This window comes from Glycine soja, chromosome 20 (genome assembly GCF_004193775.1).
Source record: "Glycine soja cultivar W05 chromosome 20, ASM419377v2, whole genome shotgun sequence".
In the NCBI taxonomy this organism is placed as follows: domain Eukaryota; kingdom Viridiplantae; phylum Streptophyta; class Magnoliopsida; order Fabales; family Fabaceae; genus Glycine; species Glycine soja.
Window position 1 is genome coordinate 2403867 of NC_041021.1, and position 17721 is coordinate 2421587.

At 38.4% G+C, this 17721-nt stretch overlaps 1 protein-coding gene across 1 annotated transcript; it reads left to right on the top strand.

The window, feature by feature from the left end:
• The first annotated feature begins 14182 nt into the window (after positions 1-14182).
• Positions 14183-14512, top strand: LOC114403565. The gene has a single exon (XM_028366586.1). The coding sequence runs from the start codon at positions 14183-14185 to the stop codon at positions 14510-14512; it is 330 nt and encodes a 109-aa protein (XP_028222387.1).
• The last annotated feature ends 3209 nt before the right edge of the window (positions 14513-17721 follow it).

A 17721-nucleotide genomic window follows, 5' to 3' on the forward strand; every position in this document is an offset into this window, starting at 1 on the left:
TGGTGCCTTGCGTTTAGGAGCAAGTTTTTGTACTTTTTCATTGACAGCAGTGTCGTGCCCACAGTACCCCTACAAAATTGAAATTTGTGAAAATTAATACAGTGAGTACAAATTAATGCAATTAGTACTGTTGTGTGCTTATTTGTAGGTTTGGACTACTGATGTTGTTAAGGACCAACAACTTTTCTTACAAATTGTTGCATACCTTTTCCCTACAAAATTAAGTTACCAAATTAATCTATATGAAGTGTGATGTGGTATGCTAAGCATGCATGAAAACTTTACCTTATTGTTTGTGTTTAAACATTTGATTTGTGTGATGTCCTTCTTTTGATGCTGAGTTTGAACTCCAGCAGGTGCACCCTCATTTCCACCCAGAACAACATTGAGTGGCTCAGTCTGAACTTCAACAAGTGCACCCTCATTTCTAGCCTCAACAATATTGACTTACTGAGTCTGACCTTCGGCAGGTGCACCCTTATTTCCAACCCGAGCCGCTCCTTTAGTGCCAAGCTATGTTGCTCCTCTAGTGCTACCCTCAACTACATTGATTGGTCCATATTGAACTCCAGCAGCTGCACCTTGAGCTGCACCCTCAATTACACCTTTAGCAGCTCTACTAGGTTCCTCATTTTCTTCTTCAGGTACTACTGGAGGTAGCAATGGACACCTCCTCATATTATGAATTGTTGCCCAACATCTATTGCATTTATATGGAGTTGGGTCCCCTTCTTATCTTAGTCCTGTTAAGGTCCTCATCAGGCTCCCTCCTTCTCAATTTTTTTGGTCTACTAGACCCTTTTTGTATTTTATTGGTGAATCTCATCAAACTCTCTAACTAGCCACATATCCATACCATTAATTCATGTCACCTTATGGCTATAGCAAACACCATATGTTTCCCTTGAATAATAATTATTCACATAATCTACAACTTTAAAATTTATGAACTGTATGGCAACCATTGCATGTTTGCAAGGCATTCCAACCAATCCCCAAAAGTTACATGAACAACTCTGTTGTTTATACCAATAATAAATTTCTCACCATAATGCAGATGAGTGACTTTGAAATCTCCATCTCCTCCCCAAGCAACTACCCAATTCCCAAACTTTTCAACCTCCCAGTCCAACCTTTTCATGGGCTTAGGCATCACCTCACCTTTGTAATTTTTCAATTTGTCTCTAAGGGTTGCAAACCTATTCATGAGGTATATTCTAATCCACTCACACATGGTTATGACACGCTTATCCTTATCCACTAGTATTGTACTGTTAAAGGACTCACTAAGGTTGTTCATCAAAATATCACACTTTAGGTAACGTGAGAATGCATACTTACACCATGTTGTCCTCGCTAGGTTATACAACGAATGATATGAAGCTTCGTTGATGTCCTTAATCTGCTGCATTTTGTGTTTCTGCAACTGTTCAAAGTAGCTTTAGTAGTCCCCATCATCAGATCTTTCAGCATTACCCCACCACCAAATTTTTTCTTAAAATTGTTGTAAAGATGTTGCAGGCAGAACCTGTGCTCTATCGGGGTTGAAAATTCCAAAAAAACTTGTTGTAATCCCTACACATAAAGTAACTCATGAAAATAATCCAAAAAATATCAACAACATAATAAAGTACAATCAAAGTGTATAGTTTTTTTACCTTCTGTTGATCACTAATGAACACCCATTGGTTGGTTTCAACATCACCAATATCCTTGAACAACAAATTCAGAAACCATCTCCATGTTTCCTTGGTCTCTATTTCTACAACAGCAAAAGCAATAGACATGTACTGGTCATTCGAATCTCTGCCAACAACAATCAACAGTTGTCCTCCAAACTTTGATTTTAGATGGCATTCATCTACACCAATCAAGGGTTTGCACGCCTTTTTGAAAGCAGTTTTTGGACCTTCTAAGCACAAGAGTTTTACCATTCAAGGGTATTTTTTTTCAATTTTTCCATATGGGGGTCGTTTTCAAATTATTCTTGAAAAGGAGGTAAGTCGAAACAGACATAACGACTTCTGACTAAGAAGTCGTAATACCTGTTACGACTTATTATTTTTTTACTTTTTTAAAGAAAGTCGTAAAATTTTTTAGAACTTCAATTTAATTTTTTATTTTATTTATGACTTCAAAGTCGTACATATTTTTTTTTAACTTACAACTTCAAAGTCCTAAGTTTTGTTTTTTATGACTTGAAGTCATATTTTTTTTTTTACGTTTAAAGTATTTTATTTTAAAATTTTTTATTTACTTGTATTTTATTTTTTGTTTTGTTTTTAATTTTTTTAAAATTGTAAATAATTTTATTTATTTAATTTTTAAATAAATATTTTTTATTTTACTTGTTAATAATAAATTAATTTATACAAAATAAATAATATTATTTCATAAATTATAAGTTAATATTAATAAAAAAAAGTAATTATTAAATTAAAAACAACATAATAAATTAATATAAAATGAACAATATAACTTAAAGAGAAACGTAAAAATTAAAACTTATATTAGTTGTCTACTTATTTGTTTGTATGCATAGTTATTACGATTATGTTAAATATACAAACTATTAAAATATAAAAAATTATCTAAATTTTAAATATACAAAATATTTTAGATGAAACATTATTAAAAAAATATATAAAATACTTAAAATAAAAAATATTTGAAAAATATATAGCATATTAAATAAAACCATATAAAAAATATATACAAGATATTAAATAAAACTAATAAAATTAAAATTAAAAATATTTATTTTATAATTAAATAAATAAAATTATTTATATTTTTAAAAAAAATTGAAAAAAAAGAAAACACATGTGTATACAAAATTCTAAAATAAAAATAAAAATAGAAACAAAACTTATGACTTTGAAGTCGTAAAAAATTTTACGACTTTCATTAAAAAAAGTAAAAAAAATAATTAGTCATAACAGGTGTTACTCAGAAGTCGTAACACTTGTTACGAGTTACTTCCTTTTCAAAAAATAATTTGAAAACGACCTGCATATGAAGAAAATCGAAATAAAATATCCCTAAATGGTAAAACTCCCTCTAAGCACATGTAGAAACTACCAAATCTTAGTAGTACTTCAATGGATGGTCTCTCCTCTCAAATCAAACATGAATTATTTGGGCATCTATCATTTTGTTCAACAGCATATGACTAGAGCTAGGAATACTGCTTGACAAAATCACCATCAACAACCTGTTTTGCTAGTTGTTTAGCCCTCTATATCCTAGACAATGTAATTCTAGTTGAGTAGTTAGCCCTGATGTCATCAATTATATCCTTTATATACATGTCAGCATATGTTGCCTTCATCTTGTTGACTAAGACTTTGGCGACCCATGTAGACTTGGCACTTGTATTATTGAAAACCCTCTCACATGTGCGTTTAGGCTATATGGTATTAAGCCTATATGTGTCAGTCTGACCTACCTTATTGACATATACTAGATACTCAGTGCAATGCTTACACCTTGTTCTTGCTCGTCTCTTATCATTGAATTCAAACCTGATTTCTCTTCCATTTAAAGCATTGTATTTTAGTATGGCTTCTTTGAACTCTTTCAAAGAAGCAAACTCCAATCCCAACTTCCATTTAAATTCCTTACAAAGCAACTCGCTATTGAATCTTTCATAGTATTTCTTGACTACATCTTCATCTGAATCATCACTGCACAACTATTCACTAACATACTCATCTTCAATATCATTTTCAAGCAAACTGGGTGACACCGAAAAACTGGCACTAACATTCAAAAAAATTTGTTTAGCCCTCTTACCCCTACCAACAGGCTTCTTACCTCCACCAGTACCCTTGTTAACCCTACCAACAAGCTTTTTACCTTTACCAGCAACCTTCTTGCCATCAACAGCTTTGTTCCCTGGCCTGAAATGTGCATCACTCCGCACTTTACTTGGTAGGTTTAAGTTTTTCTCTTGGTTGAAGTAATCCTCAGATACTTTAATTAATTCAACACGTACAAGTTGGCTGTTAGGTATGTCATCATCTTTATGAACAAAAACATTGGCACAAACATCATCACTTGAATCACCTTTCTCCTTCAGATTACACACCTTTTTTTAAAGTCAACCTCTTTATTCATTTATTTTTCATTTTACCAATTTCTGGAATAGGTAAATCAAAACTATCATCCAGTCCAATTGTCATTTCCTCCTCAGAGTCATATAATTGTACATCCTTCAGTGATTCATCACTACTGTCTTCAAAAAAATTGTCATCCACAACCCCCTCATTACCACCAACACATTCCATAAACAACTCCACCTCACAACTGTTAGCAATGGCATAATTAGACAGCTCCAATGCATGATTGTCTATTGTCATCTCCTTATACTCACCATCACCACCTTTCCACCATAGCCTCATTGGTTGATCACCATATCCAAAGTCTTCTTTTAAAATCCCAATTGCTTCAAAGAATGACCACTTGTCCACATCTATATCAATGGCACTTATAGAATTGCTAGTCCCAACATATTACATCACAGGGTCCATTTGAAGGAAACCACTATGATGCAATTTTAATTTGAAACTCATGCATGCAACACATATAGAAATAACGTTTTAACATGAAATAGTTTAAGGGAAAACGGATGTTTTAATAATGTTTTAAACACATCTATATCAATGCTAATTCTGCAAATTGTACCCACTTTTGCCATTAACTACTCTCAATTTACTGTCAACCATTAATCATACCCTAATTGAACACTAATCAACCCTAATATAACCCGGTTAAACCATAAACCAACCCTAAAGAAAACCCAAAATCATTCAATACTTAGTCCTTCAAAAACCCAATTAAATCCAAATTTAAAATTTTTTGACTTCACAAAATAGGTGATAATTGATGTGCATAAGTAGATTATGTAATTAAAACATATAAGAATTAGCAATATCCTCCCATTTTTATTGCTTCTTTTTGTGTGTATCATTAAAATTTCAGCATCTTCTAAGTTGTTGTGCAGTAGATGCCTTAAACTACTAATTCATACTATTTTGATGATTTTATTTTGCAGTTATAAAGACAAGGGATAGAGAGAGAAGTTGAAGCCTAATGGTTTGCACTCAGCGCGCCAAGCTCGCTTAGCGGGAGAGTGTCCGCTCAGCGTGAAGCAGCAGCAGAGAGAACCTGCAGTCAACCGAAAGGGCGCTTAGCGCACATGGTTCGCTTAGCGCCCAACCACTTACTCGCGCTGAGCACGTAGACGTGCTCAGCGCGTAGTCGCGGGATTTCAGACTCAAGAAAGGTTTTTAAGCAAAAAGTTATGGGGAAGAAAGAGTTCGTTCAGATAGTAGAAAAAGCCCTAAGCTTGAGTTAGAGGAAGAAGACAATCATTGGGAGCCCACTCTCTTTCCCCACTTCATCTTCATTCCCTATCCCTTTACCTTTTACACCCTTTTGTATATTTGAGCCCTTCATGACCATGAAGGGCTAAACAATCCGTTGTGGGGAGCTTTTTTTCCACCAAACTCTCTTAATGTAAAAACTATTACTATCTATTTAATATTATTGCTAGTTTCATTGTTTCTTCATGTGTTTATTTCCATGTACTTGGTTTGATCATCCATTTATATGTTATGTTAGGGTTTAAGCATTGGGGAATGTGGGTAATCCTTAGAACTTGGAAGAACATTTAAAATGCTTCATTGCTAGGGATAGTGTGAAGTAATTTAGCCAAGGTGTACATCTTTGTTAGTCATGCAGTTCACTTAGTTTAGTTCTTGAAGGATTAAGGAAGAAACTAGGAGAATTAGGCTCTCTCGTGTGAGGAATCATGGTTAGAGTAGTTTCACGGATGTAGGTGATAACTAGAATAATATCAAATAAAGAAAAATTACCCCAATTATGTCAATAAAGGTTTCAGTAGGGAGTTCTCGACATAATCAAATCCTGCATTCGCTTTTCATCATCAAGCTCAATGTTTGTTTTCTTTACTCAGTTTTAGTCTAGAATCGCACCATCGTTTAATTTGCAACCAAAATGATTTACATAGCATTTTCCCAAGTCATTCATTAATTGCACATAAATTGAATACGCACTAGTTGAGCACAAACAAAATTCGTGTGGAAATGATACTCTATTTTACTATTTAAAATACTACTTGGACAAATTGGTGCACTTGCGAATTAGTTAACAAGTATTTGGCACCGTTGCGGGGATTTTGATTTTTGTACTTAGTTGTGCATACTTCAGTTTGGAAGCAATTATTCTTTATTCGTTCATTTTTTTTATACATATACACATTTCTCCTTGTTAATTTAATCCTTTGCCCCGGTTATCTGCTCTGTAGTAGCTTGCTTTTTGTATGCGAGGTAAAACTCTAGTGGAGGACTTAGCTCCACTGAATTTGGAGATTGAAGCAACATGTAGAAGAAACAACGCAACTAGAAAAAGAAGGGAGCTACAAGAAGAGTCAGTGGACCAAGGTGACAGAAGGATTCTATCCTCTTAATCATCTTCTTCATTCCCAGTTAACTTGGGGGAGCCAGTGCTGTCTACCTTTGAGGCAACTATCATGGCAGAAGACAGACCACTGAGGGTGACCCTTGAAGACTATTCTAGCTCCACCACACCTTAGTTCTTCACTAGTATTGCTCGACCAGATGTTCAAGCGGCCAATATCTCATATTCACACTCCTTTATTTAGCTCATCCAAGGCAACCTCTTCCATGGCCTACCGAATGAAGACCCCTATGCTCACCTAGCCATTTATATTGAAATATGTAATACGGTGAAGATAGCGGGAGTCCCAGAGGATGCCATAAGACTCAACCTATTCTCCTTCTTGCTAGTCGGTGAAGCCTAGAGATTGTTACATTTTTTCAAAGGGAATAGTTTAAGGTCTTGGGAAGAGGTAGTTGAAATTTTTTTAAAGAAATATTTTCCGGAGTCAAAGACAACTGAAGGGAAGGCAAATATTTCCTCATTCCACCAGTTCCCTGATGAATCTTTGAGTGAAGCCCTGGATCGTTTTCGTGGGCTACTCTGGAAGACCCCTACTCATGGGTTTAGTGCCCATACAACTCAATATTTTCATTGATGGCCTATGCCCCCACTCTAAGTAGTTGCTTGATGCTTCAGTTGGGGGAAATATTAAATTGAAGACCCCTGATGAGGCCATGAAATTAATTGAAAATATGGCAGCTAGTGACCATGCCTTACTTCACAATAGAGCCCACACACCTGCAAAGAGAAGTCTCTTGGAGCTTACATCGCAGGATGCCTTGTTGGCGCAGAACAAGTTGTTGGCCAAGAAAATTGAGTCTCTCACAGAAACCTTGAATAAACTTTCGTAACAACTGCATGCAGTTCAACCTGCTTCTTCGATAGTCATGCAAGTAGGGGGGTGTAGTATATGTGGAGGAACTCAGGAGTCTGGTGCTTGCATGACTCATGATGACATCTCCAAGGAAGTTAATTATATGGCTAGCCCTAACAGACAAGTTTTCCATCTAGGTGGTTATTCAGGATACCAGCAAGGGGGCAACTTCTCTCATAATCAGGGCCAAGGCTAGAGGTCCCACCCTTGGAATTAGTTCAACAAGAATCAAAGGGCTCCATCCAATCGGCCTCCTAATCAAGGGCCTAACTTGTATGAGAGGACGACCAAGCTGAAGGACACATTGACTCAATTTATGCAAGTATCTATGTCTAATCACAAAAGCACGGAGTCAGCAATAAAAAGTCTAGAGATTCAAGTGGGGCAATTGACCAAGAAACTAGATGAAAAGTCCACTGGAAATTTTGTGGCAAATATTGAGAAAAACCCAAAAGATGAGTGTAAAGTAGTAGTCACTAGGAGTCAAGGGTGAGAGAGAGTGGAGAAGATGGAAGAGAATACTGAGAGAGATGTAGAAAATGAAGATGAAAGGGAGGAAGAAAATAAGCAGAGGGAGAAAAAATGAATAAAGAGAAAAATAAAAAGAGAGAAACAAAAAAATGAGAGGTAAGAGAGCGAGGAAGTAAGCTATGAGCCAAAGACCAAAAGCCAAGTGGCGAGGGAGAGTAGGAGAGACCCATCCACCATTTTGGTGAAAGAAGCCCCATATCTTCCTCTCGTGCCTTCAAGGAAAGAAAAAGAGTGATACTTTGCTCGATTTCTTGATATATTCAAGAAGTTAGAAATCACAATTCCCTTCGGGGAGGCTCTACAAAAGATGCCTTTGTACACCAAATTCTTCAAGGACCTCCTCACCAAGAAATGGAAATACATTAATGATGAAAGCATAGTGGTGGAAGGGAACTACAGTGCGGTTATTTAAAAAATTTTGCCACAGAAATTCAAGGATCCTGGAAGTGTGACCATTCTTTGTTCCATAGGGACTGGCTCAGTTGGAAAAGCTTTCATTGACTTTGGAGCGAGCATTAATTTGATGCCACTCTCAATGTGCAGGTAGATAGGAAATCTAAGGATTGCTTCCACCAGGATGACACTTCAACTCGCAGACTGCTCTATCACGAGGTCTTATGGTGTAGTTGAAGATGTTCTAGTCAAAGTATGTCAATTTACATTCCCAGCGGATTTTTTCATTATGGATATTGAGGAGGATTCTAACATTCCATTGATTCTAGGCCGCCCATTTATGCTGCAACTAAGTGTGTAGTTGACATGGGCAATGGTAATCTAGAAATGAGTGTGGATGACCAAAAGGTGACCTTTAACTTATTTGAAGTAATCAAGCATCCCAGTGACAACAAGGCTTTCTTCAAAGTGGAGACAACTGAGCAAGAGGCCAACATAGTTGTGCAAAGTCTGACTTTCCACTCTCCATTAGAAAGGGCATTAACAAATGCTATTGATTGTCTGACAAAGGAGGAGGAGAAAGACCTTAGAGCTTGCTTGGAGGACTTAGATAGATTGAAGGAAATTCCTTTGGGGGGAATATGCTTTTGAAGAGTTAAAAAAGGATACCACAGCTAAGAAACCCAAAGTAGACTTGAAGGTCCTGCCAACCCACTTAAAATATGTGTTCTTGGAAGAGAATGTCACAAAGCAAGTGGTGAATAGCAGTGACTTGTCCTCGGATGAAGAGTTCAGGCTGGTCGAAGTTCTCAAAAAGCATAAGGCAGCCATTGGGTGGCATATCTCAGACCTCAAGGGAATTAGCCCTTCGTATTGCATGCATAAAATTATGATGGAAGTTGATTACAAGCCAGTGCGACAACCACAAAGAAGGCTTAATCCTTCAATGAATGAAGAGGTGCACAAAGAAGTCCTTAAACTTTTGGAGGCAGGACTTATCTATCATATCTCAGACAGTGCTTGGGTGAGCATAGTGCAAGTAGTCCCCAAGAAAGGTGGAATGACTATGGTAAGAAATGAAAAAAATGACCTCATTCCCACCCGAACTGTCACAGGATAGAGAATGTGCATTGATTATCGAAAGTTGAATGATGCCACTAGAAAAGATCACTTCCCTCTACCATTCATGGATCAGATGCTCGAGAGGTTAGCAGGCCAATCGTTCTATTGTTTCTTGGATGGATATTTTGGATATAATCAAATTGTCGTAGATCCCAAGGACCAAGAAAAAATGCATTTACTTGTCCCTTTTGTGTCTTTGCTTATAGGAGGATGTCATTTGGGCTATGCAATGCTCCAACCACGTTTTAGAGGTGTATGTTAGCAATATTCACAAATATGGTGGAGAAATGCATTGAAGTGTTCATGGATGATTTTTTAGTGTTTGGTCCATCTTTCGATTGTTGTGTAACCAATTTGGAGCTGGTCTTGCAGCGCAAGGAGACAAATTTAGTTCAGAATTGGGAGAAATTTCATTTCATGGTCCAAGAGGGAATTGTGTTGGGACATAAGATTTCTGCTAGAGGCATTGAAGTGGACAAAGCCAAAATTGATGTAATTGAAGAGCTTCCCTCACCAGTTAATGTAAAAGGCATCAGGAGTTTTCTGGGACACGCTGGGTTCTACAAGAATTTCGTTAAGGACTTATCCAAGATTGCAAAGCCATCGAGTAATTTACTCAATAAGGATGTTGTGTTTAAATTTGATGAAGAGTGTTTGGCAGAATTTCAGACCTTGAAGGACATATTGGTGTTAGCTCTAGTGATTACAACTTCTGGTTGGAGCAAAGAATTTGAGCTAATGTGCGATGCAAGTGATTACGCAGTAGGTGCTGCTTTGGGGAAACGGAAGGAGAAAGTATTTCACTCCATATACTATGCGAGTAAAGTCCTAAATGGTGTGCAACTGAATTATGCCACCATAGAGAAAAAGTTGCTTGCTATCGTGTATGCTCTAGAAAAATTCAGATCCTATTTGGTGGGAACTTTAGTGGTTGTATTCACTGATCATGCAGCCATAAAATACCTTCTCATAAAGGCAGACTCCAAAGTCCAAACTAAGGCTTATCAGATGGATACTTTTGCTCCAAGAGTTTGACCTTGTGATTAAAGATAAGAAAGGGTTAGAGAATTTAGTGGCTGGCCACTTATCAAGGTTGATTAATGAAGATATGACTCGAGAAGAACTAGAAATCCATGATGAATTCTTTGATGAGTCATTACTAGTTGTGAATAAGAGACTATGGTTTGCAGATTTTGCTAATTACAAGGTTGCGGGGATCATTCCCAAGGATCTGAATTGGCATAAAAAAAAATTCCTTCATGATGCACACTTTTATGTTTGGGATAATCCTCATTTGTTTAAGATTGAAGCAGACAATCTGTTAAGGAGGTAGGCCAGGAGTATATTGTGGCAATGTCATAATTCTCCTTGCGAAGATCATTACAATGGGGATAAGATAGCTGCAAACGTCCTGTGAGCTGGTTTCTTCTAGCCCTCAATTTTTAAAGATGTGCATGATCATGTGTTGCACTATGACCAATGTTAGCGGACCGATGGTATATCCCACAGAAATGAGATGCCTATTAGTCCGTGAAAATGACTAACTTTTGTGTATAAAACTTGTGTATATTGTATCAAACTTCTCCAATTTATAGTTGTTTTATAATATTATAAGTATTTTATGTTAAATATAGGTAATAGATAATTTATACTTTTGTTTTGTGTGTTTAATAATCAATTTCTCTCAATTTCAGGTTAATTAGGCAAATTGGCAAAAGTGTTGTCTTCACCTTCTCGCTAAGCCAATATGCTGGCTTAGCGAGCATTCGCTAAGCGCGACACTTAGTGGCTAAGCGCAAGGAAGAATCCAGAAGAAGATGAGCTGTTAGGTTCGCTGAGCGCACCACCCCAGGTCATCAAGCACACCGCTTCAACTCATCCGCTAAGCGAGAGAAGCGCGCTAAGCCAAAATCCACTTATGCGTGCTAAGCGATTCAGATTTGCACTAAGCGCGCAAGCACGAACCAACCCACCTATTTAAGCTTGAAATCAGATTTTTTGAGAGGAGTTTGGCATTTTTTCTTGAGAAGCCTCTGCATGCACAAGAGTCTGCCTTGGCTTGAAGCTTTTACATGTTTAGGAAGTTCTAGAGAGAGAAAGGTCCAAGTTCCAAAGAGTTCTGAGAAATTTTGCTGTGTGAAGATCTGTAGAGACGAGAGCTCGAGGCGGAAGTTGTTCTAAAAGCTTGAGATGAGTTTGTGAGTGATTGTGAGATCCTAGAGGGGATGGAGACATCCTCACCACTTGTATTTTTGCAATCTTTCATCTTGTTTTTCTCTGTGTTGTAAAGGAGGTTTCCAAACTATGGAAAGCTAAATCCTCTGTTGGATCTTCCTTGTAGGTACCTGATGTAAATATATTTCTATCTATGTAATGATGTTTTGTGTGTTCTCTGTGCTATCTGCTTTTCATTCCAGTATGCCTTTACCTTGATCACGTAGATGCATGCTTTGTTAGGGTCATTCAACAGTGGAAACTAGTCTGATTCTAAAGTCCTTGATAGTACGGGGCTAAGTTGTTGTACTGTTACGAGGAATCGGGGTACAAGAACTTAGTTGTGTATGTGTGTCTTAATGTGGTCCTAGTTGAGTTTAGTCTTACAAAAGGAATCTGCGGACGAGACTTGATCAGGATTAGGCTAGGCTATCATGAGGAATCGGGGTCTAGCAGTCCAGGAGACAACATAGGAATACATGGGCATTGTTAGATAGAGAACACCCGTTTTAGCATCAGGAACCTATTAGGAAGACCAACGCGTTCTCTACTTGTTTTTACACAATATTTCTCGCGTGATTTTCTTTCTTTTTGCATAGATAGTTTACATACATGTTCATAACCACAATCATCTTTTCATACCAGACACCTATTTACCGAAATAGTTTGCCAGATAACACAAGTTCCCCGAGAGTTTAATACTCGGTTCTTATCGTTTTATACTATTTGTGCGATCCGGTACACTTGCTGGCCGCGGACAATGCCCCTTCAGAATATAATCGATGTGGAATTTTTTGACTGTTGAGGTATTGACTTTGTCGATCCCCTTCCATCATCTTATGGAAGTGAATATATACTGGTGGCTGTGGATTATGTCTTTAAATGGGTGGAGGTTGTAGCTGCTTCCAAGAATGATGCCAAGACGGTCATAAATTTTTTGAAAAAGAATATATTTGCCCGATTTGGGGTTCCATGAGTCTTGATAAGTGATGGAGGTTCACACTTCTGCAATGCCCAATTGCAGAAGGTACTGGGGCATTATAATGTCACTCACAAGGTGGCTTCACCTTATCATCCCCAAACCAATGGTCAGGTTGAGGTATCCAACAAGGAATTAAAGAATATTTTAGAGAAGACTATGGCATCCTCAAGGAAAGACTGGGCTACCAAACTGGATGATGCCTTGAGGGTTTACCAAATCGCTTTCAAGACTCCCATAGGACGGTCTCCTTTCTAGATGGTCTATGGGAAGGCTTGTCATCTACCAGTAGAGATGGAGCATAAGGCCTCCATCTTGTGAATGTATATCATGCATGTTTTGATGATACCAAAACATTTTACTTGATGAGCACCAACATTTCAAGCCTCTGCATTCACACTGAGATTCCTGAATTTTGATGAAGTTCTATCTAGTGAGTGTGAATGTATATCATGCAGGTTTTGATGATACCAAAACATTTTACTTGATGAGCACAAATCAAATCAAGTCAACAAACAAGATCAAGAAAAACTAAGATAAGGACTTAGTCAATTTGTTAAAAGAATCTCAATTTGATTGCTATACTTTGGCCTTAAAATCTTTACTATCAAAATTCTTTTATTAAGGATAAAATCAGTTCAAAAAATTTCTTTTTGAATTGGTAATCTATTATCAGGTTCATGTAATCGATTACCAGAGATTTTGTGATAATGACTTTTTGAAATTTTGAATTGATGAACTAATGACACAAAATTATTTAAATTTTGATATGTGTAATCGATTACAAGAGTCATGTAATCGACTACCAGCGAAGAGATTTCAGAAAAACTTTTGAAAAATCATAACTCTTCAAAAATATAATTGTGTAATCGATTAATAGAATCTTATAACCGATTACCAGTGAAAAAGTTTCAGAAAAACCATTTGAAAAGACACATCTCTTAAAACTATTTTTGAATAGGCACAATGAGCTTATATATGCGTGTGTGTCCCTACTTTGAAAATTATAGAATTCTTAGAGAACTTAATTGTCAAAATCTCTCTAAACAAATTTGGCCAAACTCTTGCAAATTATTGAAAATTCTTCCAGGAACTTCAAATTGTATCATCTGCTCTAAAGGAGATAAATCAATTTGTTCATCTCTTATAAAACTCAGTTGTAATCAAGAGACTTTTTGTCTCTTGGTGTGTGAGAAACTTGAACACAAGGGTAAGGGATCCCAAGGTGTGTTCAAAGATTTTAAAGGATTTACAAGGATAGTGGAAAATCTCAAGTGGGTTACTTGAGGACTGGACGTAGGCACGGGAAGTGACCGAACCAGTATAAATCGAGTTTGCAATTCTCTCTTCCCTCATCTCGATTATTTTATTGCAGTTTACTTTGTCTTGTGCATTTAAAAGAACATTATTAAAATTGATTTCTTATTCTTCTTCCGCATTTTGAATCTATCATATATCTTTTAAAAGGGGATTAAAACTCGTTAGTCAGAAAATTTTTAAGACTTAATTCACCCCCTCTTAAGTTATTGAGACCACTTGTTCAACACTAAGAAGCGGAAACTACAACTCCTAGAGCTAAAGAGATGAGGCTCAATGCCTATGATTCTTCCAAGTTATATAAACAGGAGATGAAGGCCTACCATGACAAGAAACTATTAAAGAAGAGTTTTCAACTAGGACAACAAGTTCTGCTCTTCAATTCTAAACTTAGGCTGTTTCTGGGCAAACTCAAGTCCAAATGGTCTGGCCCCTTCACCATCAAAGAGGTAAAGCCTTATGGAGTTGGGGAATTGATGGATCCTTCTTCAGATGATTCGAAGAGAAGTTGGGTGGTGAATGGCCAGAGATTGAAGTTGTACCATGGTGGCAACATTGAGAGAATAACCACCATTCTCAATCTGCAAGACCCTTAGTGGGTGTCCTACGTCAATCTAGTGACGTTAAAGAAGCACTTACTGGGAGGTAACCCAGCTTTCTAACCTTTTTCTCATTCTCTATTCATGTTAGTTATTTTTTTAGGTAGTGTGGTGTAGTAATAGAGTAGCCCTTAAAGTAGAGAAGATAAATTCTAGGTAGAATAAAGGTTGAAAATTACTGGATATCTCCATGGATGCTTGAATGTTAGGTCTAGTGTTGGCTTATGGTACCCAGAGAGCCCTGGAACTGGCGGTCTGATGACTACTGAATTTTGAGTGTAGCCATGTTTTGGTCATGTCGTGCTAAGCGCGTGTCTTTGCGCTAAGCACCTTTGTTATGATCTGGAGCGGCGCTAAGCAAGACCAACATCGCTAAGCGCCCAATCTCTCCTGCTAAGCGCATCTTGTAGTGCTCAGCCCAAAAATGCCTCTAACTGACCATATTCCCTATTAGGCTTAGTGCCAAACTTCGCGCTAAGCATAGATCCTAATCGCTAAGCGCAACCTTCGTGCTGAGCCCAAAAAATCCTTTGCGTGGAAATTCATTCTATTTGAGCTTAGCACGACACCTTCGCTAAGCCCAAAAATGTCTCTGGAAGAAATCAATTGTTAATTACGCTTAGCGACACCCACGTGTTGAGCGTGCAAAGCCTGGTTTCTGAGCGTGAGCAGGACGCTGAGCCACACCATGTCCCTGCATCTTCTATCATTCAATTCGCTGAGTGCAACTATAAAGGCTAAGCGCATTACTCATGCTCGCTAAGCGGGGAAGTGCTTACTGAGCGAAAGTTACAAACCAATCCTAGCTGCAGAACTCGCTAAGCCTGCCAATCAAGCGTTAAGCATAGAACCTTCTCGAGTTGGGTATTTCACAAACTGAGCTTAGCGCAAACATGCGCTAAGCGCAAGCAAAAAAAAGGTTGGGGGGGGGGGGGAAGACCAAAGGACTTCGTCCTCAGGTTGCTAAGCAAGATGCCTTCACTAAGTGCATAGTACTTTAATGTTATTGCTGTTGTCAGACTGCACGCTTAGTGCGTGGCCACGCTAAGCGTATAATCAATAACTGCAGGCTATTTCGTAAACTGCCCTAAACCCCCAACCTCTCCCCATTCCGCCCACTTCACTTTTTCCTCCCCACTCCCTTTACTTTTTTTTTTCTCTCCTGCACCACCTTATCTTCGTGCATTTTTGTTTCCACATTTTTTTCCTCTTCGTGGCATACTATCTATGTAAGCATCGTTCTTAGGATACTTTGCTTCTCTTGAGTTTAGCATTCATGTTGCATCTGTGCATTGTGTTTCTTGCATTTTTTGTTCTACACTTAGTTTGTTTCTGTTCTGTTCACCTAGGCCTTGTAGTTTTATTGTTTTCTTCATAGGGACTGTTATTCTTTGGTTTAGTTTCGAACCCCTAAGTCTACCTTCATGGATTAGCAAGCTCGTGCCTTTAAAGCCTTACAAAAGTCATTTTATGAGTTCATGCTTTTTTTTTTCTTGTGTTTGTTTGGGTTTTTGATTAACTCGCTAAGTTGGACTCATGCGCTTAACGAGTTCATGTCATTTTCATAACAATTTATGGGTTTTTGATGAACTTGCTAAGCCTGACCCATGTGCTTAGCGAGTTCATGAATTTTGTTCATATTCTTTGGGTTTTTGTATGAACTCGTTAAGCCTTACTCTTGTGCTTAGCGGGTTTTTCTGTGTGTTTATAATTTCTAGGTTCTGTGTGTTTCGTGCTTGAGCTTAGCGTGCGTGGTTGCGCAGAGCCCTAATGTCTTTTCGTGTTTCATACCTTGTCTTAGCACACAAGTGGCGCTAAGCCCACCATGCTTTTTAGCTCCACCATGCAGGCTTAACGCACTCATTTGCGCTAAGCCTTGTTGTGTTCAATGCTACCAGTTGTGTCAGGCTTAGTGTGCGCCACGTGCTCAGCCAATCACCCTTTCACTCCTGGGGTTAGCGTGCCTCTACGCTAAGCCTAAATCCTTCTCTGGTTGCTCCTAGGCTAAGCTTGACTTCTGTGTTAAGCCCAATTTCTCCCTTATTTCCTATTTGGGCTTAGCGTGCCATGCTCACTCAGCCCAATTACCGCTCTATCTTGAATTAGGCTTAGCGCCCTAGTGGCGCTAAGCCACCTCTTCTCTTGATTCCATAGGGTGCTAAGCGCAACATTCGTGGCTTAGCACCTTCATCCCTTTTGTGCATTGGAACTAAGCGCGACCCTTGTGGCTTAACGCCTTCATTCCTTTTGTCTATTGACACTAAGCATGAACCTCGTGGCGTAGTGCCCTCATTCTTCTTGTGTATTGGCATTAAGTGCATCCTTCGCGACTTAGCGCCCCCCTTTTGTTACTTGCATTTTTCTATAATCTTTTTCATGCTTTGATAATCTGGTGTTGATTTTGTTTTTTTGTGTTTTTTTGTAGATGGCATCCAAGAAGAAGCGTGCTTCTTCCTCTCGGCCTCAAGAATCCTATGACTCCTCACGTTTTGTGTCGAAGGAGGCATGGGACCGGTACCAGACCAACGTTCATCTCCGGAACATCTTACCGAAGAGGAATATTGAGTTAGCTTACTCACACTATAATGAGTTCTTGCACGAGGTGGAGCGCCACCACTAGCATTGTCATCTCACTCGTAAGATGGAGAATCGTGTCGATGTGGTGCTAGTCAAAGAATTTTACTCCAACTTTTATGACCCTAAGCACCTCACCCCTAGGCAACGTAAGGTCAGGGGGAAGCTGACTCAATTTGATGCCACCACTCTCAATTCCTTCCTGGAGACACCGGTGGTTCTTGAGGCGAGGTAGCGTTTCTCGGAGTACTCTCGCTACTGCCATACCTACCCCGACCACCAGGCCATAGCGGCCAAGCTATGCATTCCAGGGCGGGGATTTATGCTAAATGCGGAAGGAGCCCCCTGCAAGTTGCTGAGAAAGGACCTAACTACCTTGGCTCAGACCTAGAGTGTCATATCTTACTCCAACCTAGCCCCCACCTCCTATACCTCAGACCTTAACATGGATTGAGCCCGTTTGGTCTATGGCCTTATGATGAAGATGAACATAGATGTTGGAGCCATGATATCTTATCAAATTTCTTAGATAGCCCAATCCAACTATCAAGGTTGGGCTTTTCGGCTCTGATCACTGCTCTAAATGAAGCCCGGGGGGTCATCTCTGATTCTCTCACCTTTGAGTCCCTCAA